A 24006-nucleotide genomic window follows, 5' to 3' on the forward strand; every position below is an offset into this window, starting at 1 on the left:
TTACAGACAGCATCGCTGCCTTATATCAGCGTGCCCGTCTTTCCCTCTGCCTATCATTGTCTGCCGCAAAGCTGCTCCACCCCAACCGCCGACATGGATGCTTACTCAATGTCCGTCACTAGCGCTGCGCGCAAACACACGTCAAGGATATATCAAGACTTGAAGACAGCGAGAATACACACCAGCGCCGCACCGAGGAAACTGACCATCATGGATAGAGTCCTGAAGGTAGCAGCTCAAACCACGACGCGCAGAGGAAATAAAAGGCGGTGCTTACACTTTGACACTGCAGCTCGAGACCCTCGATCCCCCGACCAGGAGATCGCATATCGCCGTCATCGGCGCCGGATTTGCTGGGCTTAGATGCGCTGACGTACTGCTCCGACATGGGTTCCGTGTGACCATCTTGGAAGCCAGAAATCGTCTCGGCGGCCGAATATACCAGGAGAGGCTCCCCAATGGCCACCTGGTAGATGTTGGCGCCAACTGGATCCATGGCACCACCGAAAATCCTATTATGGACCTGGTCAGGGAGACCAACACGGCAGTTGGCGTCTGGGACTCTCGCACGTACGTCTTTGATGAAGATGGTCAACTCCTTTCTCTCGAGGAGGGGGAGAAATATTCTACCTTGATGTGGAGTATTATTGAGGATGCTTTTGAGTACTCAAACAAACATGGGTCTGAAATTGACCCAAACCAGACGCTCTTGGATTTCTTTCAGGAACAGGCCACCATGAGGATACCGGAAACCGAGGAGGGCTATGAGAGGCGAAGACGCATACTACTCCAGATGGCTGAGTTGTGGGGAAGCTTTGTGGGAAGTCCTCTTAGTACGCAGAGCTTGAAGTTCTTTTGGCTGGAGGAGTGCATCGAGGGTGGTAAGACCGAGTCTCCGTTTTGGAATTGATTGAATCATAAATATACTAAGAAATTTCACAGAAAACCTCTTTTGCGCCGGGACATATCACAAGGTTCTAGAAAAGGTTGCCCAGCCAGCTATTGACGGGGCTGACATCCGGTATCAAACCCGTATCTCCGAGATCCACGGCAAGTCAACGTCACAGAACGGCATGGTCCGGGTCAAGATCACAGATGGTCAGGTCATGGAGTTTGACCAGGTAGTGGTCACATGCCCTCTGGGATGGCTGAAGCAAAACTTGGACGCCTTCTTTCCTCCCCTTCCCGACCGCATGTGCCAGGCGATCCAAAATATCGGTTACGGGAACCTGGAGAAGGTCAGTCTCTCAGATCAAAAGCCACTACCCATATCCACACTGACACCACTGGCATATCCAGGTGTACATCTCCTTTCCTAGCGCCTTCTGGCTTACTTCTTCTAAAGAAGGCGGCAGGACCATACAAGGCTTTTGCCAATGGCTCGCCCCGACCTACGCCCCTGAATCCAACCCCGACCGCTGGCTTAACGAAATCGTCGAGCTCGGCTCCCTCGCTGGCACCGTCGGACACCCCACCCTACTGTTCTACACTTACGGCGACCAGTCTCGGCACATCACGTCCAAAGTGCGCTCCTTACCCACCGCCAAGGAACAGTCTGAGTTCCTGTTCGCCTACTTTAAGCCCTACTATTCCCGCCTGCCGTCGTACGAGGAAGGGCACCCGGACTGTCAGCCTGTGGCGTGCTTCGCCACAGATTGGGAGGGGGATGAGTTGGCCGGGAATGGGAGTTACGCTAATTTCCAGAAGGGCCTAATGGAGGGCGATAAGGATATCGAGACGATGAGGGCGGGGTTGCCGGCCGAGGGCGTCTGGCTCGCCGGAGAGCACACCGCGCCATTTGTCGCACTGGGGACGGTGACGGGGGCGTATTGGAGCGGGGAGCAGGTTGCGAGGAGGATCGCGGGGGTGTTGTAATCTATTCATGGTGATGACCTAGCGGGTTAGAAGGGTACCGGGTAGTTCTATGGTTAGAGGTGGCATCGGGTTTCCAGGGTTTCCAACCACTGAAGGGTTGAATGGAGTTGTGTTAGAGCTCAGCCGGGCTTATACACTGCCCATTGCCTTTGCATTTTTTGCATACCTACCTTGCCTTGATAGGCAGACTAGATTTACCTGTCCTTGCCCGGGGCAGCGTTGTGCTCAGCTCATTGTGCAACAAGGCAGCAACAGCATGTGTATGCATTGCAGCTCATAAAGCTGAGACGCGAATACGGTAGTGAGTCGGGCAAAGCCCCAATGACGGGTTTAGCGTTAGCGCATAGGTACGGTAGGCATCATTTCTCTGTTGACTTGCCACGTCGTGAATGAGGCTCACAGAGAGGCTCCAATGGCTCGTGGATACTTCATACATATGCTCAGGATCAGCCAATGGCTAGGTACATACCTGGTCGGCTGGTTATGACCTACTCTGCAGATTCCAGGCTGTTTTGAACGAGATGATGTGAGAGTCATCGGCAAAGTATGTACGGACAATTCAGTAACTTACAGTACAATACCAAACTTACACCACGCTTGTGGTGAGTGGGGATCAGAGGCAGTCACTGTGACTGGCCCAGGCTGCGTCCAAGTCGCCCTGAAAGTGGGGTTTAGGCCCCATGCCTCACGCTCCGACAATGCTGTCACGGGTTGTCCGACCTCCACCCACTTTGCATCCCTGCACTCGACATGGGGTCGCGCTCAAGTGGTTCACCACGTCAACCACTGCACCACCGACGAGCCTAGCTACTTTCACTTTTCCTTTCTTCATCACACAACAGCTTCCAGGCTCCAGCTTTTGTTGTTGTGGTGCACCCTGTCTCTGTGTTTCAGGATCAAAGTAGCTCAAAGATTTTATTTTCTTTTGCACCTCTTGGAAACCGTCTGGACGGCGCACCTCGATTCCCACCATGGTGCACCCTTCAACATGACCTTCCCCGCAATTCCTCGCCGTCCTCCGTGCCTAATCCCCTAGACTATTGATTACCGGACGCCGCGTTCCGCCCGCCTCGTACTCTTCCGCTGCTCAGGCCCCTTGGCTGCCCCGGTGTCGTGTGTCTCGTCCCCCATCTGGGTGACCGATCCCGCAACTCGGAACAGCCGATACGCGATCACCCAACACCGCTCACCATGGCCTACTTCTTCAAGTCCTTCCGCAGCTCGCTGATGCCCAAGCAGCTGCTGCGGTTCGCCTTGTCCCGTCTGGAGATCCTCGATGCCGGCGCCCTCGATCTGGAGAACCTTGACTTTGCCTTAGGCCGGAATACTGTCCTGGAGTTTCGAGATGTCGGCCTTGTGCTTCAGGTACTGCCATACTCTCTAACTATCCGTGTCCAGTTGGACACCTATCCGTTCGCAACGCTAATGCTGCTCTATGCAGAAACTCGAAAGGCTCTTGGAGCTTCCCGCAGCCTTCTCGCTCCAGAAGGCCAGGGTGCTGGTCCTACGAGTCACGATTCCCATGGACTTTTACACCAGTCCGATCACGGCCGAGGTAGATGGCGTGGATATCAGCTTGAAGGTGGCCTCCAAGCCTGAGAACGATCAGCAGCACTCTCGGAAACGCAGGAAAGGAGCTGGCGCCGACGATGCTGTGCCGACAGCTGCAGACCTCGCCCAGTCGTTCTTGCAAACACAACCGGTAGAAGAGACTAAGGAACTCGAGGAGGCGCTGATGGCAGAAACCCAAGACCTCGGGGCTTCCGTGGCTATCAGCGAACCAGAGAGCGACGATGGCTCAACATTCGGTACCGGTCAGGCGCTGTCGCTACCCGCCTTCTTGACCGACTTCCTGCAGGGTATCGTGGATAGGATGCAGGTCAAGATTCGCGGGGTGACATTCCAGGTCAACTTGGAGGTGCCGGTAGCCGCCAATGCACCTACGCCCGAGCTGGTAACGTTCCAGCTAGCAATGGACAACATTAGTGTGGAAGGTGTGACGACTCCGGGCCAGGCGGCGGAGGGAGGTCCCACCATCGTACCCAAAGACGGCAAGCGGCATATTCTGTTAGACAACATTCGAGCATTTTTGATCTCCGAGGCAAACGTGCTCTCGTCTTTGGCACCGTCTCCGTCGATGCCCGCTTCTGTGGCCTCGCAATCGCCTTCGACAGCTGAAGCGCCCACCTTCCCAGACCTGGGTACGGGGTTTAAAGGGGACGCTGCTTCTGATCCAATGGCCGACTCAGATTACCTTGCTCAGAGCACATATCCGCTGCAGGACAGCGAAGACGCTTTCAACATTCCCTACGATGTAGAGGAGGACAAAGACGAGCGGAAGACCGGAGACGCGGTGGAACCATCATCATCTCTATCCACTCCCAGGGCTTCAGTCTATCAGGATTCGATTCATCAAGACTTTGTCCAGGGCTCCGTACATGATGAGGGGTTCGAGGGGTCCGTCCCTCACGGCTCAGTTGATGGCTCAACTTGCCATGGCTTTTCCCCGCCCGCCGTTCGGCAACAGGCAAAATCCACAGTCGTAGAGGCCGCGCCCTTGCCCTGGTCTACGCTTGGGAGGGAGGCACAATCAGAGCCCTTCCTTCGCCCACCGCTTGATTTCTCCCCGCCGAAAACGCCATCTCCACAAGCTTCAGTCCACTCCGCGTCCGCGAGCAGTAGCTCTAGCGGTGTCGGAGCAGAGGACTTAACACAGACGCATCTGTACAGTCACGAGGAAGCTGAAAGCATGTACATGAGCGCTTTTTCACAAGCTGAGTCCGACAAGCTTCGAGGCTCCATGCCCGGGTCGTGGGATGCCGACGAAGTGGCCCCCAGCGCCAAATCCTCGCCAGAGAGAACCGTTGCTGATTCGACCACATCGTCTGGCGCAACTTCTAGCTCGCCTGAACATGATGACTCTAACTCGGACGGCGAGGATAGTAGTAATCTTGTTGGACGCTCCCCACAGCATCCTACAACGGATCGGCTTGCGACACTTGAGAACTCGAACCACCTAGACGCTGACGACGATGCAGTCTACCAGCACACACAGCATCCTGCTACTCAAGACGAGCCCGAGGCTCCGCAGGAAGACATCCCAACGCCGCGTGGACCGACTCGCTTAGTCAAAGAAATCCTGTCCTTGAGCTCCGTTTCCATCTACCTCCCCTCAACCCACGGACATATCCAGGTCACCGCCGATCTTGGGAAGTCAATACCGCAGAATCTTCCCGGGGCATTCTCGATTCATTCCGCAACTGCTACGAGTCCCAGCTTCCTTCCTATTGGCGATCATGGGACAGAGAAGGCGCCCCTTGACAAGTCCATCGAGATTATACTCAAGCCCTTGGATGTCCGCTTTGATGCATCAATCGGGTTTCTCCTGACCATGGTAATCACTCGCCTTTTGGAAGCTGTGCAAGGCCAGCCAAGCGAGTCCTCTGCTTCAGCACCTTCTAAGCCCAGTTCAACTGCTTCGGAGATCAAACTTTCCGCCGAGCAGCTATCGATACACTTCCTGGAGACACTTGCAGGCGTTGCGGACACCGCCGAGAGACTACTAGACAAGCGGACGGCCGACTTCAGCTCTGATGTGCTGCTTCAGGCACAGATCGTGGATCTACAAGGTTCAATATCTATCTCAGACTCTCAGACGGACGCCAGCATCGGCGTCGAGAGGTTCCGATTTGGGTACGCTAATGACGATATCATCTCGTTTGACCGCTCAGTTCAATTGTTTGAATCGGTAGTGCGCACGGTACCCTCATCCGGGCAGGACATTTCAGTAAAGGTCACGTCCGGCCCGGAGATATCGCGAGTCGAGATTAGCACATTGCCTCTCCACGTCAAGCTGGATCTCCCGCGGCTGGACGAGACATTTAGTTGGTTCGGGGGGCTCAGCAGCTTTCTTAATATGGGTTCCTCAGTCACCTCAAGCACTCCGAAAGTAGCTAAGTCTGCTGCCAAGTCTGCTCAAAAGCCGAGAGGCGTTCGATTTGAAGCACTCGTCGAGTCGGATGATCGGACCGCGTCCAAGGAGAATAAAACTGATTTGCGAATCAACGGCATTCTCTTGGACGTCGTCGGAAAGGACTGCAGTCTCACACTAAATTCCAGTGCTCTTAAGCTTGTTAGCAGAGAAAAGGGAATTGGCATCCATTTGAGCAGGATACGGCTGTCTGGTCCACACATCAGGAACTCCAGAGCTGATGCTCCTATCGTCGCCGAGATCGTCGATACTCGGCTTGACTATGCCATGCCTCGAACCCAGGACCTGGAGAGGCTACTCGAGTTAATCACTCCATCAAAGATCAAGTTTGATGAGAATGAGGATGAGATCATGGTGGATACGCTCCTCAGGCAGCGCAAGAAAGGGCCGGTGCTATCCTTGACGGTTGGGAAAGTTAGAGTCGACGCTAGCAGCCTCCAGCAACTCAGCTGCCTCCCCAGTCTAGCTGATGATCTCGCCAAGCTTGGGACTGTTGCCAAGTATCTCCCTGAAGATGACCGGCCAGGCTTGCTGACGCTGTGCCATGTCAAAGACATCGAGAGCAGTATTGAGCTGGGTGGCCGGTTAGGTGTTATTCAAGTATCTCTCATCGACCTCGTGGTAGCACATATCACGGTGCCTGCCTTGGTTGCGGTCGCCGTCGGCGGCGCTGCAGTCACACGCAACAAGATCGAGGAGCTCGTGGGAACGGCGCCGGTACCTGCAACCGCGTCATCTCAGAAACCGCCTGTCGTTATGATGCGCTTGATTGATGATATTGAGCCGGTCCTCAAAGTCAACCTGATCGGACTGAGCTTGGAGTATCGAGTACCCACCATCATGGACGTGCTTGATCTCGCCGAGGATGCCACCCCGCAAGATTTTGAGGCCAGCCTTGCCGCCTCGGTTGCCAACCTGGGTGACCAGGCGCATGCTGCAATCAAACGAGTCCCTTCAGCGCCGCTCTCCTCAGTGGAGCAGGTTAAAGCCTCCAAGGCGATTAAGGTGGACGTCGCCTTCCGCGATTGCCTCATCGGTCTCAACCCCCTCGGAATACCGTCGAAGCTCACCGTTGTACTCACCGAGTCCCACCTCGAGGTTACGCCTGGGAAATGTGACAGGCTCGATGCAGCCGCAACCATGAATAAAGCGTCTGTCCTTCTGGTCGATGATATCTCGATCCTCGAGTCGACTGGGGCGCCGTTTGCGTCAACACGGCGCCCACAGATAGCTCCGTCCCCGCAAGTTACCGAGCTTTGCTCCAAGGGATACGTCAATATCTGCCAAATCTCTTCAGCGAGAGCGGCGGTGAGAGTCTTCAGACACGAGGATGAGGGGACGCAGTTGGAGGTTGAAGTACGCGATGATCTACTGGTTCTTGAGACATGCGCGGATTCTACGCAAACACTCATTGCTTTGGCCAATGCGCTGAAGCCGCCTACACCACCGAGCAAAGAGATCAAGTACAGAACTTCAGTGGTTCCCGTTCAGGACCTCTTGGCGTCGATTACCGCAGATGCGTTCGGTCGGGCCGAAGGGGATTACGACTTTGATAATGACTTTGCAATTGCTGACGAACTAGCTGGGCCTGTGCCCGAAGATGCCGGCAGCGAGGACGACTTCTACGGTGGGCAGAGTGACAGCCCGCTTGACCTTCATTCGCAGTACTACGAGGAAGCGGCAGTGCAGGAGGAGTTGTTTGACGCCACCAACCAGTCGGTCGTAGCGGAAGGGCCCAAGATTGAGGATACCAGTGACGGTGTCCTTCTCAGCACCGCCAGCCTTGGTACAGGGAGCAGCATCTCTATCCACGACGACTATTTCGAGCAAAGGCTCGCCGTCCAGGGCACAGCGCACCGGTGGAATTCGAAGAAAAACACGTACGACAATTCCAACGATTCCAAGGTTCAACGCAGCCCATTGAAGGTTTCCGTTCGCGACGTCCATGTCATCTGGCACTTGTTTGATGGCTATGACTGGGCTCGCACCCGCGAAGTCATTGCCAAGGCGGTTCAAGATGTAGAGGCAAAAGCATACGAGCGACGGGCTCGCGCAGGGCGCAGGGGCGATTATGAGCAGGATCCCGATGAAGACGAAACCGTGATTGGTGACTTCCTTTTTAATTCTATTTACATCGGTATTCCGGCAAATCGCGACCCGAAAGAGCTGGCGCAGGCCATCAACCAGGACTTGCAGGACGTGGAGACGGCTTCGGTTGCTACCACGGCCGTGACCACCACGACAGTCCGGGCGCCAGGCCAGCACCGCCGATCGAAGAGCCTCAAGCTGAACAGAAGCAAGCGCCACAAGATTACATTCGAACTCACAGGGGTGAATGTGGACCTGGTGATCTTCCCACCCGACTCGGGAGAAACGGTGAGCTCTATCGATCTCAAAGTTCGCGACCTCGATATCTTCGACCACGTTCCGGAATCGACCTGGAAGAAATTTGCCATGTATGACTTTGACGCTGGGGAGCGAGAACTCGGCGCGAGCATGGTCCATATCGAGCTTCTTAACACCAAGCCGGTGCCATCCATGCCAGCCTCGGAGATTGTCATGAACGTCAACATCCTTCCCCTACGACTGCATGTCGACCAAGACGCGCTCGACTTTATCACGAGGTTCTTTGAATTCAAGGATGAATCCGTACCAATCCATGCATCCCAAAGCGACGTGCCTTTCATACAGCGAGTCGAGGTCAAGGATATCCCTGTCAAGCTCGACTTCAAGCCGAAGCGGGTTGACTACGCCGGGCTGCGCTCGGGCCACACGACGGAGTTTATGAACTTCATGATCCTCGAGGACGCCCGAATGGTGCTCCGGCGCGTCATCTTGTACGGCGTGTCCGGATTTGACCGGCTCGGCAAGCAGCTCAACGACGTTTGGATGGACGATGTCAAGCGGACGCAGTTGCCCGGCATCCTTGCCGGCCTGGCGCCGGTGCGGTCCCTAGTCAACGCCGGCAGTGGCTTCAGGGACTTGATTGAGATACCGATCAGGGAGTATCGCAAGGACGGCCGAATTGTGCGAAGCGTCAGGAAGGGCGCGACGGCGTTTGCCAAGACGACGGGAACCGAGGTGGTCAAGCTGGGGGCCAAGCTGGCGATTGGGACGCAGAACGTTTTGCAAGGCGCCGAGGGCCTGTTTGTGGCGAACCCGTCTGGAGAGGGCAGCAGCTCGGCGGCGGGCGAGGAATGGGAAGACACCGAGTACGACGAGGAGCGCCACAGAAAGATCAGCCCGTACGCGCACCAGCCCCTGGGCATCTTCCAGGGCGTCAGGGGCGCGTATGCGAGTCTTGCAAGGGACCTGTCCATGGCCAGGGACGCCATCATTGCTGTGCCGGCCGAGGTCATGGAGAGCCAGAGCGCTCAGGGGGCGGCGAAGGCGGTGCTGAAAAAGGCACCCACCATCATCTTCCGGCCGGCGATTGGCGCTACTAAGGCCATCGGGCAGACGCTGCTGGGTGCTACCAACTCGCTGGACCCGCAGAACAGGAGGCGTGCGGAGGCGGTAAGTCATGACAGTCGATTGTTGATCTTGGTTTCCTTGAAGGTGGTGCTGACCGCGCGGCAGAAATACAAGAAGTACTGAGTGCCACGACACGAGCTGCATGCGCAGAAAGGTATCGCAACTGCTAGTGCAGGAGTTGAGTGATAGGACGAGCATGACCAAGATACCATCAAGCATACTGGATCAGGTCAAATCAGATGCCACGACTTCTTCTCATGATATTACTATCCATCCAGATTCGAACATACGAGAGAGGAGTTTTTGCTTTCTTTTTACTATGTTTTTGCCTCAGGCCAATGGACATCAACATCATTAGGAACGGCGCTGTCGCATTATTCTTCATTCTTGATTCATGATGGTACGCCTGCATTGCATTCAATTTCTGCATTTTGTTCCCTTTTAGATCGGGGCCGGCGCCGGGAGGGGCGGGGCGGGGGCATATGGCATGACAGGGGGCATATCACAGTGATTCATTGTTGGTTTATTGTTTGGTTTGTTAAGTTGTTAGTGCCTGGCTATACAAGGTGCTGTAGGTATCGTACAGGACAGGACAGGCGGGATGGGTGGACACGGACAGGGACATTGAAGAGTAGCATTGGGAGATTGAGATTGACTGACTGAATTACATGCATACATACATGCGATTATTATTTCATGGCTTGGTGGCGTGCTTGGTTGGTGGGTGGACTTGTCTGTTTTGTTGTTTGGCTAAGGTAGTAAGGTAGTAGTGGTTAATGAAGATGCTGGCGAGGTAGGATACCTAGGTGTTTAGGAGTAGTAATGAAAGAGTTGAACTGAACTGAACTGAACTGAAGTGGGCGAACTTGGTGCTTTGCTTGAAAGAAAGAGGTGATGTACTGTACATACATATTGCGTTGGGCACATTTGCTGTTTGCATTGCTTTGCTTTCCTTACAGGAGGTCGGTGTCCGTGTTCAAAAAGAGTCTGGCGAGGTAAGGTATGTACCTAGGTCACTGGCTGATTGTGCTGCCCTGTTTGTGTGTGTGCGCGTATTCGGGAGAAGGGGTAGGTGGAAGGAGTGGAAAGGGGCTTGCTATCCGTAATGCTTTGGATGATCCAGGCTGTTGTCATGTTCTCCCCACGTCTCCATCCTGCCGTTGTTCCTCCAACTCCAAGTCTCCAACTCTTACTCTCCTCGCCTCGGCCTTACCCTTACCACCCTTCCCCTTCCTCTTCCGGCCCTGACCCTGCAAAATATCCTCCCGACGCCGCCACCACCCCTCAATGGTACTATGCGGGATCTTGAAGAACTCGCTGGCCTCTTTGAGGGTCACGTCACGGTATGTGAGTGAAGGGTTCAGCCCAAGCTCGGCGGGATCGGCATCGGTTTCAGCGGCACCCTGGCGACGGCGAGGTGCTGGGCCTTCACGTGTGCGTGGGAGCTTGGTTTGGGCTAGGAAGGTGATGACTTGGAGCTTTTTGTCTCGGGAGTAGCTTCGCTCTTGGCGGAGGGTGGGTTTTAGGTTGATGGTGCGTGGTGCGGGTGGTTTGCGAGCGGATAAGGGCTTGGGTGGGCGGCCGCGGCGTTTTTTGGCTGGGACTGGCTGTGGTGGTGGTGTGATTGGGGATGGGTTTGGGGCGGGTGTTGGATTAGTGTTCGGCAGCGGCTGGGGGCTTGAGTTCAAGTTTGGTGAGACTTGTTGAGGTTGAAGTGGTGCCCTTGGATTTGGCGATGTCTCGGCGGTGGTGGAGGTGAATGATTGTGATGGTTGGAGAGGCATCTTGGAAACTGATACATGGAGATGAGGGCAATCAAGGAGGTAGTAGTACTGGTAAAAGCAACGACGTTTCTGAAGGAGAAAGATCACAAGCTGTGGCCAGTGGGTGGCTGGAATAAGGTTGGATGGGCTGTCCGGGAACAGGCCACCCAAGCATATGACCACTGGTCCTGCAGTAGGTTTGGCCAGGTGCCGAATATATCGTATTTGTCTCGGTTTAGGTTTCGGTATGCGGGAGCAGACCACGGAGTTGACCGGCCCAGAATCCCAAGACGTGTTTATAAAGATGAGTTGAGTTGTTGAGGAGGTAATAGGTAGGCTAGCTGAAGAAGACGGACGGAACAAGAAGAGTTTATAAGGACAACGGCAATATAACGATGTATTACTCTACTGTACATACGCCTATTCGATGCCCGTTCACTTCTCTTCCAGTCCCAGTGCGAGACCTGCTCTCATGGACGGGCATCCATCCATGCATGGAGTATATGTGGTAGGCCATGTTGTGTCTGTCCATCCATTCACTAACTGTGTACTGTACTATACCTACCTTACGTTGCTGCATCTATGTTGTCTTCTCTCACAGCGGAGGAACCCTACCCTCGCTCGCACCGAGTCACAAACCACTGAGACGGCCGGACAGAGCGTGAGAGAACTAGAGACCCCTGACGACAGTCCTCACGTATGTATTCACAATACAGAGTATAGCAACTCATCAACGACAGCCGCTGCATCCAAGTCGAATAGGATTGGGATATCGATGTAATACATGAGTGTTTCCCATGTTCCAATTAGCGTTACAATGTGATAATGTACCTACTGTGTAGGTAAGGCATGTCTCTGCTCCTTCACCCCCTTATCCTCAACACCGAATTGATTTAAAGAATCTACATCAAGTTGAATAGAGCCTGTCAGCATGAACCCCCTTTACTGCTCCCCTTTCCCTTCTTCCAGACATGGCCCTAAAAGATGCCAAAGAAAAAGCCACCTTGGCCAAGCAAGCAAGCAAGCAAGCAAACCCCCAAACGCCCCTTTCCTTCAGGGTATGTGTATGTATGTATGTATGTATGTATGTTACGCGCGTATGTACTGTACAATCACATACCGTACCAAGTTATGTTAAGTTGCGAGTAAGTCAAACCTCCAAGCTTGCTGCTGCGTGTTCTTCAACCCAGCCACAAGCTGTCTGTCCTCAACACCCATCACCCTCCTAGGTAGGTATAATCCCCCCAGCTCTCTCTCTTGATATGTATACCCAGCACTGGAAAAGCAGCCCCATACCTTTCCATTCCCAACCACACTCACACCCACACCCTCCTCATCAACTACCACCTTCCCCCACACTCTCTACAATCCCCCCCTTTTTTTCCTCCTCACTGGAAGACCGCCCAGCCGTCCCCGTCCCAATCCCCGGACGCGGCAAAACAGTACTAGTAACATTCTTCCTCGCCATCTCCTGGCTCTCCACAAACCGATCCCAATACACCGGATCCGCCTCCCTCAACTTCCCCAAAATCTCCTGCCGATACTCATGAAACACCCTAACCACCCCCTTCTCGCGCGCCTCCGCACTCAACCGTTCATCACCCAACTCCTCGAGCAGCTCGTGGAGCACGCGCACGTGGTTCGGGTCGGCGCCGACCATGTCGACGCCCTCGGCCGCCAGCTGCAGCGCGGCAGCATAGTCGTGCTGGCGGCCCCCCGAAAGCCCCCCCACGATGCCCGCGCGGAACTTGTGGCCCGCGCGCAGCACGCGGCCTTCCTCGTCGGCTAGTGCCTTGGAGGATAAGGAGAGCATCGAGTTGGAGCGGGAGAGGGAGGTGGAGGGGGATTTGATGGCCGTGGCTGTGTTGTCGTCTTCTGCGGCAGGGGGTAGGTCTTCGTGTTCGGAGGACGAGGGGTGGGTGGTGGTTATGGTTGGCCGGTTCTTTTCGTCGGTGCTCGGGTCCGTGGGCAGGCCCACGTCGATGGCGCTGTCGACTGACGTGGAGAGGCGCGTGTCCGGGAACTCGTCCTCGAAGCGCTTGATGATGTTGTTCAGCGTGTTGTCCAGGAACATTAGTCGGTCTGGAAGTCAACAGTCAGCAACGGCAGTAAAAGGGAATGGGGAACAGAAACATACGGTAGGTATGAGGGTCATTTGGCGCCGCCTTGGCCTTGACGATCGCCGGCTGCAGCCGTAGCCTGATCTTCCTGGCACTAAGCAGCAGGTGTTTGGACGTCTCTTTTGCCTTGCCGCCGCTCGGCACCGGAGGCCGGGGGTGCGACACACCATTCTCGACGTCCTTGATGAACTCCTGCGACTGGCGCCTCGACTCGTCGCCGCGGTTGTTCAAGCAGCAGGCAAGCGCCCTGACTACGGCTGTGCCGCCAATGACGTAGTCATTATCCGGCGCAGCATCCACGTCGGCATCCAGGTCCGACACCATGACGTCGTGTCCGATCAGTCGCTGGAGCGCGTCGGGGTACACGGGGTCGGGCTTGGCCACCACTTCGCCTTGTGCCTGCGTCGCCGACACGGCGGCTAGCTCCATGTTGCGCAGGCAGTAGGCGACAACCTGCTTGGCCATGGCCTTGACCAGGTCGCTTGACTGCACGCTGGGCACCTCGATTTCGATCGAGACCAGGCTGGTAGACACCCTCGCCGCGGCCAGTAGCGAGGCAAACAGTGCGCACGCCTCCTCCTGCGACTCTTCTGTCTTGGCATTCGTTGCCAGTTCGACCAGCCGCGGGTTCTCGGAGAAGGTGATGTGCGCGAGACCCGTAACCTCGGGCAGAATCTCGGCGAGAGCGATGACCTGCTCGGGACTGAGCGCACAATCAGCCAGATGGATACGCTTTAAACATGGCATCTTGGGTAGATATCTGAAAGAAATGATGGGTTAGCACGGGACAATAACGGTTTTGTTCGGTTCAGGCGGGTTGACTGACCTCCGCAACATGCTCACGGCACTCGGATCTGAGCTGAACAGCTCGTGGTTATGCGATAGATCCAAGAATCTGAACTGACTCAATTTGGCCAATGTCGGCAGCAATCTGCACAGGGAGGACGGTGTGAGGTTGCAGTCAGCTAGGCTTAGCGCCCATAACGGACAGCTTTGCACAGAAAGCGCGTCAGACAGTGTACCGAGCCCGTCTCGCAAATTGTTGCCGCCCAGGTCGAGACCCTCGCAGAGGGGACTCTTCAGGAATCGGGCAACATGGTCCAGGCCGTCGGCGGTAATGTCGTTGTGCGCAAGACCCAATCGCTTGATGCCACACTTGATGACCCCATCAATGATGGTCCCTAACTGCTCAGTACTCATGCCCGTCCGGCCAAGGCTCAGCAGGCTGAGCGTTGAGCCTCCCAGCCTTTCCGCGAGAGATTTGGCCAACAGGTGACAGACCCCCTGCGGCTGGCGTGCAGCCGGAGTAGGGCTGTTGGGAGCGGCGGTCGGCTGGGGGTCCCGGGGCAGCTGTATCCCTGACAGATCTAGGCTCTTCAGGGTCCGGCAGAGGTAGATAAACAGGCAGATGTGCCTCCATCCCTCGGGTCCGATCTTGTTGTCCTTGAGAACCAGCCGCTCAACCACACCACCTTGGTCGGTCAGGCCGTCCGGCTCCGTCACCGGCCTACGCCTTCGGCCTTTGACCCTTTTTGCCGCAAGCAGCCCGGCTAGAACCACTCGGAGGCCCTCGTCCGTCAGGCCGCAGTTTTCCAGTATTACTTCCCTCACCGGGACGACGGCGAGGTAGTCGCCCAGCGTGATGAGATCTGTCAACTGCATCCAATACCCTCCAAGGTCGAGCTTCTCCACCATGCCAGGCTCTGTCGAGCAATTTGCTGGGTCCATGAGCTGCTCCGTAATCTTCTTAAGGATCGGAGTCTCCCTGAGCTGGCAGCAGCGTCGGTATATCCTGACGGGGTTTGTGGTAGGTGCAGTTTGCGTTCTGGGCGTCCCAGGACGGGGAGTGACACCGCTAGACGACGAGTCGCTGTCGTAGTGCAGTTCCATTGGGATGGTGCCGTTAGCCTCGGCTTGTCTCCGTCGCTTCTCCTTCCTGGCTTTCCTCTCTTCCTCGCTCTTCTTCTTCTTCTCTCGTTTTCTCGCATCGGCCGCCGTGGCTTTCTCAGAGGAGAGGTTCTCAACACTAGCCCTCGGCTCGCTTCCGGATTCGCTCCCTTCCCTTGGAGGCTCCTTGGGCACTTCTTCCCCTGTGGCTTCGATTTCGCCGTTGGCCTCCTTTTGAGCTTCTACCTTTTTGGGATGCTTCAGCGCCTCGCCTTCACCCTTTTCCTTCATCTTCTTCTTCCGGTCCTTGCTTGCCTTACCGCCCTTCCTGTCTTTGTCGTCCGTCTCCTCGGCGTATTTGGGCATAGGCGCAATCTCGACGTCGACGCAAAAGGCCACCCTCCGAAGCTTGGCCTGGTTTAACCCGGAGATAGAACAACGCTCCCTGTGCCGGTCGACATTCAAGACGCGCCGTGCGACCAAGCCGTGATTATGCGGCTTCGTACTGGGCCCAAGGGTGCCGTTGGACGATGAGAGTCTCCGAAAGACTTGTAGAATGCCCGCTTGCGAAGACCGCGGGGGCGCTGGAGTGTAAGGGCCCTCTCCTTCGGGCTTTGAGGCATGTTGAAGGACGGCGTTCTTGGCCGGGCTGGTCTTGGGTATTGAAAACTCGGCCGGCTTCGGCGAGGCGGTGCTGGCTTGTGGTGGACTCTGAGCGGCGCCGCCCCCAGACGTGAACTTGGATGAGATGTTGGAGAACCAAGAACCCCGCCGCTGCGGGGTGGTCTGTGGCCTTTTCTCGTCGGGGCTTGACCTCGTGGAGTTGGATCGGACCAACGCGGGCTGTTTTCCCGGTTCCGTCTGACTGGCATTGGCGGCCGGTGGAGAGGTAGGGTTTGGCGTCTGGTTGGGGGCCGAAGGAGAATCGCAGCCGGGATTTGATAGCGTCGTGGCCGTGGGCCTAGCAGGCGAGCTCTTTGTAGGTTTTTCTGAACAGAGTCAAAGCTGCATTAGCGAGGCATCCCACAGACTTCTGCATCCTCAACTTCCTTGTCAGGAGGCGCTGCGAAATCATGCAAGCACAAGCAACTATTCGGACGAGGTCCGGGAAGGGGATGCGAACCTCTTGGATTCCCGTGCGTCATCCAGCTCACATCGACGCCGTGTATGCTCTCCATCATGTCTCGTGTCTCGTTGTCGCGCCGAACTCGGCGTGCGCTCGCAAAACGATTGGGTGAACCTAACACATATGAATACCAACTCCGCTCTTGTACACGGAGAGGGCTAAGTTCTGCTCCTCGGCACGGCTGAGAAAAGAGAAGAGGTTGATGTTCGGCCAAAACTCTAATCGACAGCTCCGAGCTGTGGTTCAAAGCCGAGTGGTGAGTGATTGTGCTCTTTGTCGTGGATCCTCCGTCACTGATGCCATCGGATGGCACTAGAGACTGCCATGGTCGCAGACAAGCTCTATGTAGGTAACCCGAAGCTCATGCAAACGCCGTCGGCTGCGAACAGTCTGGAGGGAGAAGGTAGTCGGGGACGACCCGAGCCCTGTGACCGTAAATGCTTGTGAATCCCAGGTACTTCGTAACTAGGTAGGGCCGACCTCCTCCTGCGATCGACGCTGCGAGCTGTATTTTCCCGGGGGCTGAGTGTTATCGCACAGATAATTACAACAGAAGGTCGGCGGTTTTCGAAGGCGCACACGGCTGGGCTGAGCCAATCTGTTTCACCGCTAAAAAGGCAAGACAGAACCCTCCGATACTTATTAAAGCTCAGCAACCAATGGTTGTAGGGGACTAACGTCCTGAAGGGAGGTGCTCACTAAGGGCAGATGATCTTCACCACGATAGCACTGTACTCGGGGTTTGCGAATATAAGCGCAGAGATAAAGTGACCAACCTCAGCAGGAGCCGATGCGAGAGGCGTAATCATTCCAACATCAACCAGACATGGAACAACATTGGATCATTACCATCCAGGAACTGGCAAAAGGCAAGTCTACATATTTAGTGATGGAGACAAATGACCAGGCGGACCGGATCGGAGCCCGGTGGACGGTGGCAAGGTCCCCGCAATGGAGCCCGCACTTTTGAATCCCATTCATTGGGCCCTTGTTTGGCCCAGCTGCAGGACATTTCTGGTTTGCATGGCATGATGATGCTGCGATAGGACGAAACCTCTGCCTACACCAGCCAAGTTCGAGTGGTGTATAAGCGAAGGGGACCATAATCTGCTGATGGCCGCTTATTGTTCAAAAAGATTCGACATCGACATGATCATATCCATATCTTAGCTAAAATCCAAAGCAAGCAAGGTCAAGACATGCCTTCATTGCTGACAGGAAGCAAATAAGGAGCGGTGGCCCAATGTTCACTCTTAACGAACCATCTGTCAACCTCCAGATTTGGTAATCCTGCACGCTGGCAGCCTCCCCCATGACCTCATCATCAGGTTGTACGCTCTGGAACAAGCACATAACGTCGGGTTACATGTATACACGGATATCTCATGAATTACCAACTGCCTGTCGATATTCTGCCCTCTTCTAAACCACGCATTGTGCGCAACATCCATAGGAAGCGTCCCCGACAGGCGAAGAATTCATTGTTCAAGCCCTGGAACCGGAAACCCGCTTAAAGTGTCACGTGCCGAGTCTCGCCACCGCTTGCCGGCGCCCACCATAGGTTGGCCAAGTTCTGTGCATGGCAAGGTGTGTCGTGTAGTGTAAGCAGCCTCGGCAGCCTCGAGGCAGCGTGATCCCATCTCAGTAGCGCTTTCCAGCGGCTTTTGCAGTGGCTGCACTCCGATCATACGTCACGAATTGGCGCCATCAACTCCGACAAACCTGCACAAACTCGGAAAGTTGATTGGCTTTTGATAAACCCTGGTCATTACCCCCCGTGTGTGCCCCCTCCCAATGTGCATGAGAACTCCTAAAGAATAAGCAGTCATGAGCCCAGACGACGACGAGACCAGTCCCTAGCAAAAACCATTTTACTCCTCCCGAAGCTCGGCAATCTTCTCCTGCACCCGCTTCTGGCGCTCCTCGCGCGTGAGCTTGGCCTTCTTGTACTTGAGCGACTCCTGCTTCCACTCCTCCTTGCTCTTCTTGGGCGCATCGCTCTCGTACTTCTTGAAGGGGTCTTCCCGGATGGCCTTGTGGGCCTCCTGGTACATCTCCTCAAGCCCGTCAGCCTCGATGTCGTCCTCAATGTACTTGACGAACTGGCTCTTGTAGCGCTCCTCATCGTCGTCGGCAAGGGTCTCCATGTACTCGGCGACGTGGCCGCCATAGATGTACTTCTTGAGCGTCTCGGCGTCGAGCTCCTCCGTCTCCATGTCGAAGCCGGGGAACCGGTTCTCGGAGTGGGGGACCAGGATACCGCCGTCCGAAGCGCCCTTCATGACGCCAAAGACGCGCGCACCGGTCGAGGTGCGGGAAAGGCCAACGTCGAGGTAGGCCTTGAAGGGGCGGCGCTCCCCGTCGTCGGTCTCGGCAGCCTCGGTGAGAGTGTACTCTCCATCGGGCTCCTCAACACCGGTGAAGTCCTCGTCCAGACCCAGCTTCTTGAGGACACGGCGGGCGAGCAGGAGACCGGTGGCGTAGGCAGCGGCCCAGTTGGTCAGACCGTGCTCAATGCCGTAGGCGCGGAGCTCGTGCGAGTAGGCAGCCGCGAAGACCTTGTCGCCGTTGATCTCCGAGGTCACGATCTGGGTGATGATGTCGCGGTTGGTGAAGCGGACGACGAGGCGGTACTTGGGCGCATTGTACTTGTTCTTGGCCTGGGTGATCAGGCGCTTGCGGGCATAGTAGTCGGTCTTGCCCTGTCTCCTGCGCTTGTACTTGGTCTGGAAGCGGCTGCAACGCGAGTCAACACCCACATTCCCTTCTTTGCGAACTGATCCAGGCCATTTTACTCACCTGTAGTACGCGCTGTTCTTGACCAGCTTGTGGAAGGCCTGGTGTCCAATATCCCCGAGTCAGCAATTTGCGCTTCAGAATAATTCCCCCTTCCGAAGCATCTTGCATTGACTCTCGATTATCTATTCGGGCAATGCCTCGATTGCGAGGCGGCAGCTGTTAACTCACCATTTTGACTGATTGTCGCTGGGCGGTGCGTACTCAGCTGGGTCGGTTCACGGGTTGCAGATTGGAAGCGAAATTCGCGGGCACGAATATTTCGTGGGCCGAATTTCACCCCACAGCCCTAAAAGGCGATTGCGCTGCGGTGGGGGACGAGGGCGGTGAGAGTCTGAGAGAGCTTGGTTGGCGACGAGTGCTTACGTAAGACAGTACGAAGGTACCTGGGGGTCCTAGCTCAAGATTCATTCTTGCCGAGCCGAGGTTCCAAATCCCCGCTCCGCCCAGCAACTCGGCTCCGGATGGCCATGCATGTCTTTAATAACATTCACTACCATACTGTATGTACGAGGCCACGAAGCATTGTTCACGATGGTGCTTTACTTGCCATTGCTGTATCATAGCCGTGGAATCTCATGATCAGTTGAGTTTCAGCAGTTGAAAACATGTCGCAATCAAGCCCCGCGAAGCAACCGAAAGTAATCCTCTTCGACATTGGCGGCGTCTGTGTAAGTGGTGAAACATATACCCTGACTCTTGCTGTTCAGCAGTACTAACACACACAAACAGGTCGCGTCTCCCTTCCAGGCCATCCTCGACTACGAGCTCAGCCTCGGCATCCCTCCCGGATGGATCAACTACTCCATCTCCAAAACAGCCCCAAACGGCTTCTGGCACCGCCTCGAGACAGGCAGCATACCCATGGACGCCGACTTCTTCACCGGGTTCAACCGGGACCTTCACGACCCAGCGCGCTGGAAGGCCTTTTACGAGGCCCAGCAGCGCGCCCCGAACCCATCATCCGCACTACTGCCCAAGCAAACCCCGCCGGTCCCCCAAATCGACGGGGAACGGCTGTTCTACGACATGATGGCCGCCGCGCGGCATCCGGACCCCTGGATGTATCCGGCGCTGAAGGCGCTCAAGGCGAGCGGCAGGTACATTGTGGCCGCGCTCAGCAACACGGTCATATTCCCGCCCGATCACGAGTACTCGCAGAAGGACTTCCTTGACGACCCCGTGCGGAGCCTGTTTGACGTGTTTGTATCTTCGGCCCATGTCGGCTTGAGGAAACCGGATCCGAAGATCTACAGGCTTGCGCTGGAAAAGGTGAATGAGTTTGCTCGAGCGAATGCGGGCACGGATAGGGGCAAGGCCCTTGGCTGGGCTCAGGGCATTGCTGCCGGAGACATTGTGTTTTTGGATGACATTGGGGAGAACCTGAAGGCGGCCAGGGCTGCTGGCTTTCAGACGATCAGGGTGCCGCTTGGGAGGGCGTATGAAGCAGTGGAGGCGCTTGAGAAGATAACCGGTCTTGCCTTGGCGGGCGATCACCCCAAAGTCCCCATCAAGCCAAACTATCGGGGTGCGAAGGCGAAGATTTGACGATGCCAATCTGATATATTCTTACCATCGAGCAAGAGCACCTGATGATGTATGATTACTGACCGATACCCGGGATACAAACGCCTGTTAATAAATCTTCTCCTGTATGAGTCCCAAGGCCTCGCAATAAACAGCCTTGTATTACCCACACCATAACGTACAGTACGTTGCCCAGCCAGCACTGCTTAGCCCTTACAGTACCTGTTCACCCAACCCCTTCTCACAACTCACAATAAAAGACACCATACTCCGTCAAACGCCGCGGCAAACAACCCAAGTCAAACCAACAAATAACAGCGAACCAACCACACTGCACTAACCACCAACCCTGACTGAGGGTACATCACGCCGAAACAGCAGCCTGCCTCCGGCCCGCCGCTTGGCCCTGGCCCTGGCTCCGGCGCTGCTGCGAATGGAAATCGGGCCGCGCCAGCGTGTATTTGGCAAAGGCGCGGGCGAGCGCCTTCTTGCAGCTGACCTTTTGGCTGCCGACAAAGCTCTCGACCGTGACGGCGATGGCCCGGTCAATGTCGTGCGACGAGCAGTACTCGGAGAGGCGCATCCGGCAAAACGCCTCGCTGATGCGGATGATGGCTTCCAAGTGGCGGACCTAAGGGTCGGTCGGTTAGTTATCAACGATCAAGGGCGAAAGAAGTGGACAAGAAAACATACCGTAATTGGATACGCCCCTGTCGCCAGACTCTCCCTCCGCATGTCGGCAAACAGCCGCGCCACCTTGTCCTCGTCCATGTGGTACAGCTTGGGGTGGCACCGCTCGCGCGCATAGAGGATATACTTGCGCAGGAGTTCCTGCGGGATCTCGCCCTCCTTGTTGTTGTTGTTGCTGCCGTTTCGATCAGCAGTGGCCGCAGTAACCTGCGTGTCGTGCTCCACTTCCATCGAGTCGCCGCCGTCGACGCCCCCAGAAGTCGCCTGCGTGTTGTTGTTTGTCAGCGGATGGCTGCGGCTGTGGGAACCGACAATGAAGCGTGCCAGGCGCTCGTCCTCCTCGGGCTCGACCGTGTCGCGGACCACGCAGAGGATGTCGAAACGCGACAGAATGGGCTCGGTCAGCTCCACGTTGGCCGAGAAGGGGATGGTCGAGTTGTACCGCCCGCCGATGGGGTTGGCGGCGGCAATGATGCCGCACCGGGCCTGGAGGGTGGTGACGATGCCGGCTTTGGAGATGGAAATGGTCTGCTGCTCCATGGCCTCGTGGATCGAGGTCCGGTCTTGGTCGTTCATCTTGTCAAACTCATCGATCAGGCAGGTTCCCTTGTCGGCGAGCACCAGCGCGCCGCCTTCCAGAGTCCACTCGCTCGTCAGCGGGTCTCGACGGACACTAGCCGTGAGACCTACAGCGCTGGCTCCTTGACCAGTCGCGAAGACGGCCCTGTGTGCTGTCTTCTCGACGTATTTGAGGAATTGGGACTTGGCAGTGCCTGGATCCCCGAGAAGAAGCACGTTGATGTCTCCTCTGACGTGATGGGCGCCCTTTGTTGTCTTGGGAACGCCCCCAAAAAGAGAAAGGGCGATCGCCGTCTTGATGTCGGTGTGGCCGTAGATGCTGGGTGCTATGGAGTTAATGATCTTGTCGACAATACGAGGATCTTTGGAGAGTCGGCGGATCTCGTGCTCGTCCTCTTCCGTCATGCGGAAACCGGCGAGCTGGTCATGCGACTTGACAATGTTGTTGGCCTCGAGAATTGTAGCAAAGACGGGGAAGCCGTTGCGGTTGTTGAGCTGAGCATCATAGCTGTTCCGGTAGATGCCGGTGACTTCGATCTCTTCACCAGGCTTGGCCTTGTCGATAAGATCCCAGAGCAAAATCACCTCTCTGTGCCGGGGAAGGCGGCCGGCAGGGACAGTGCCCGGCGACTCCTGAAGGGTGAGCTTCTGGTAGTTCCTGTAAACGGTCTTCTCCGAGTTGAGCGTGAATGGGCCTCGAGACTGGCAGCTTTGGCAAAATGTAATCTTGACTTCGACGTGCGACTCCTGTTGGAAAGGGCCGAGGGTGACACCGCACTTGCCGCAGTCAAATTTGACATACTTGAGCTGAGGGAAGACGCCCGACCTCCTGGTCACAACGCCGCTAACCCGCACAAGGCAGTTGAGATGCGACTGGCGGAGCTGGCGGAGAGTATAGTGAACCGGAAGGTCAAAGATGCGAACATGAATTTCCGAGTGGATGCGCTCATAGTCGGGGTAGTGCAACAAAACGACATCCATTGCTACCTCGTCGAACAGCTTGAGCATCTCGGCCGGGACATTGGCAAGGAAGTATGCCAAGATAGCCTTGGATGTGGAGAGGTGCTCATATGAAACCTCAAGAGACTCGGCGTTGATCTCACCAAGCGTGCGGATGCGGTTCCCGTAGACTGAAGAGCCACTGTCGTCTGTGTACTCTGTCAGGAACGCCTTGAATTCTCTCTTGATAGTACGCTGCACAGCCGGTTGCGAGACCCAGTCGGTCAGACTGGAAGCCTTGACATCGTGCAGCGCTTCAAGCGACAGCTCCTCGTCCATTATGTCGGCGTCCATGTCCTCATCTGGGTCCTCGTCGTACCGATGCCTGCGGCGACGGGGCTGTGCAGTAAGGTCGATGTCGCGGTCATCGTCTTCGCCAGGCAGGAATGCACCGGGAACACGCTGCCTCCGGGCAACTTCCCGGTCTCTGCGATTTAGCTGGGCTTCGAGGCGCCGCCTCTCGCCCAAGTTCATGGCTTCATAATCGCCCTCATCATCAATGTCAATGCCTTCATACTCATCGTCGGGTTTCTCGCGGTAGTCCCGCTCAAAGCCCTCTCGGAACAGATCGACATCATCCTCGGCCATCTCGTCCAGGTCATCAATGTCATCTTGAATCTCGACGTCCTCCTCAATGTCGTCGTCATCATCGCCGCCGTGTGCGATATTGAAGGCGGGCGGGGAAGAGGGCATGATGGGGCTCGAGGCGTGCCCGGCCGAGGACGCAGCATCGTCACCATTAGTGCGCGCACGCTTGCGGCCTGCCCTGCTGGGGGTCACGCCTCGGTTTGCTGAAGAAGGGTGGTCTCGAAGCGGGGAACTAAGAGATGGGTGTTAGGACTCCCAGAGTGCGGGCGATCATGTCTATTGGCGCCCAACCAAACATACCTCATTTTTGATATGCAGTCTTCAGATGTGAATGAAAGGAGAATGGACTTTCAGTGGTGGTGATGTTGTACCTTCATAGGGGTGAAGACACTGCAGGGAGGATTGTGGAGGGGGAAAATGCGAAATGGCGAACGAACTGGCAACTCCGCCTGCTGGTTTCCCCTTGCTTTTCGCGTTGCAGATTGAATATCGACGCGTCTACGCGACAACGCTAAACCCAATTTGGGGGTCGCGTAAAGTGGTTTCGTGGGGCTGCAGCGAGATAAGATAACCCGTCGCCTGTCATCTCGC

At 55.9% G+C, this 24006-nt stretch overlaps 7 protein-coding genes across 7 annotated transcripts; 3 read left to right on the plus strand and 4 right to left on the minus strand.

Moving 5' to 3' along the window:
• Nucleotides 1-93: 93 nt before the first annotated feature.
• Nucleotides 94-1875, plus strand: N656DRAFT_797378 (FAD/NAD(P)-binding domain-containing protein; the record flags this gene model as incomplete). Its single annotated transcript, XM_064817629.1, has 4 exons — nt 94-228; nt 293-881; nt 943-1238; nt 1300-1875. The coding sequence occupies 4 exons, from the start codon at nt 94-96 to the stop codon at nt 1873-1875; spliced, it is 1596 nt and encodes a 531-aa protein (XP_064671079.1).
• Nucleotides 1876-2631: 756 nt separating this feature from the next.
• On the plus strand, nt 2632-9805 carry N656DRAFT_844421 (uncharacterized protein). Its single transcript, XM_064819142.1, has 3 exons — nt 2632-3240; nt 3317-9382; nt 9446-9805. The coding sequence occupies exons 1-3, from the start codon at nt 3067-3069 to the stop codon at nt 9461-9463; spliced, it is 6258 nt and encodes a 2085-aa protein (XP_064671080.1). The 5' UTR covers nt 2632-3066; the 3' UTR covers nt 9464-9805.
• A 604-nt stretch (nt 9806-10409) lies between these two features.
• On the minus strand, nt 10410-11369 carry N656DRAFT_778293 (uncharacterized protein). The gene has a single exon (XM_064814981.1). It carries the CDS (start codon nt 11122-11124, stop codon nt 10471-10473), a length of 654 nt encoding a protein of 217 aa, XP_064671081.1. The 5' UTR covers nt 11125-11369; the 3' UTR covers nt 10410-10470.
• A 1070-nt stretch (nt 11370-12439) lies between these two features.
• N656DRAFT_797381 (RNI-like protein) lies at nt 12440-16288 on the minus strand (the record flags this gene model as incomplete). The annotated part of the gene is made up of 4 exons (XM_064817630.1): nt 12440-13185; nt 13241-13983; nt 14050-16099; nt 16234-16288. The coding sequence occupies 4 exons, from the start codon at nt 16286-16288 to the stop codon at nt 12440-12442; spliced, it is 3594 nt and encodes a 1197-aa protein (XP_064671082.1).
• A 1364-nt stretch (nt 16289-17652) lies between these two features.
• On the minus strand, nt 17653-19327 carry N656DRAFT_778296 (uncharacterized protein). Its single transcript, XM_064814982.1, has 3 exons — nt 19204-19327; nt 19036-19073; nt 17653-18972 (listed from the first exon to the last, which is right to left on the minus strand). Exons 1-3 carry the CDS (start codon nt 19204-19206, stop codon nt 18108-18110), a joined length of 906 nt encoding a protein of 301 aa, XP_064671083.1. The 5' UTR covers nt 19207-19327; the 3' UTR covers nt 17653-18107.
• Nucleotides 19328-19624: 297 nt separating this feature from the next.
• On the plus strand, nt 19625-20739 carry N656DRAFT_778297 (HAD-like protein). Its single transcript, XM_064814983.1, has 2 exons — nt 19625-19703; nt 19765-20739. Exons 1-2 carry the CDS (start codon nt 19641-19643, stop codon nt 20578-20580), a joined length of 879 nt encoding a protein of 292 aa, XP_064671084.1. The 5' UTR covers nt 19625-19640; the 3' UTR covers nt 20581-20739.
• A 184-nt stretch (nt 20740-20923) lies between these two features.
• On the minus strand, nt 20924-23720 carry N656DRAFT_844426 (MCM-domain-containing protein; the record flags this gene model as incomplete). The annotated part of the gene is made up of 3 exons (XM_064819143.1): nt 20924-21190; nt 21253-23647; nt 23716-23720. The coding sequence occupies 3 exons, from the start codon at nt 23718-23720 to the stop codon at nt 20924-20926; spliced, it is 2667 nt and encodes an 888-aa protein (XP_064671085.1).
• Nucleotides 23721-24006: the final 286 nt, after the last annotated feature.

This window comes from Canariomyces notabilis, assembly GCF_033297395.1.
Source record: "Canariomyces notabilis strain CBS 508.74 unplaced genomic scaffold N656scaffold_8, whole genome shotgun sequence".
Taxonomy (NCBI): domain Eukaryota; kingdom Fungi; phylum Ascomycota; class Sordariomycetes; order Sordariales; family Chaetomiaceae; genus Canariomyces; species Canariomyces notabilis.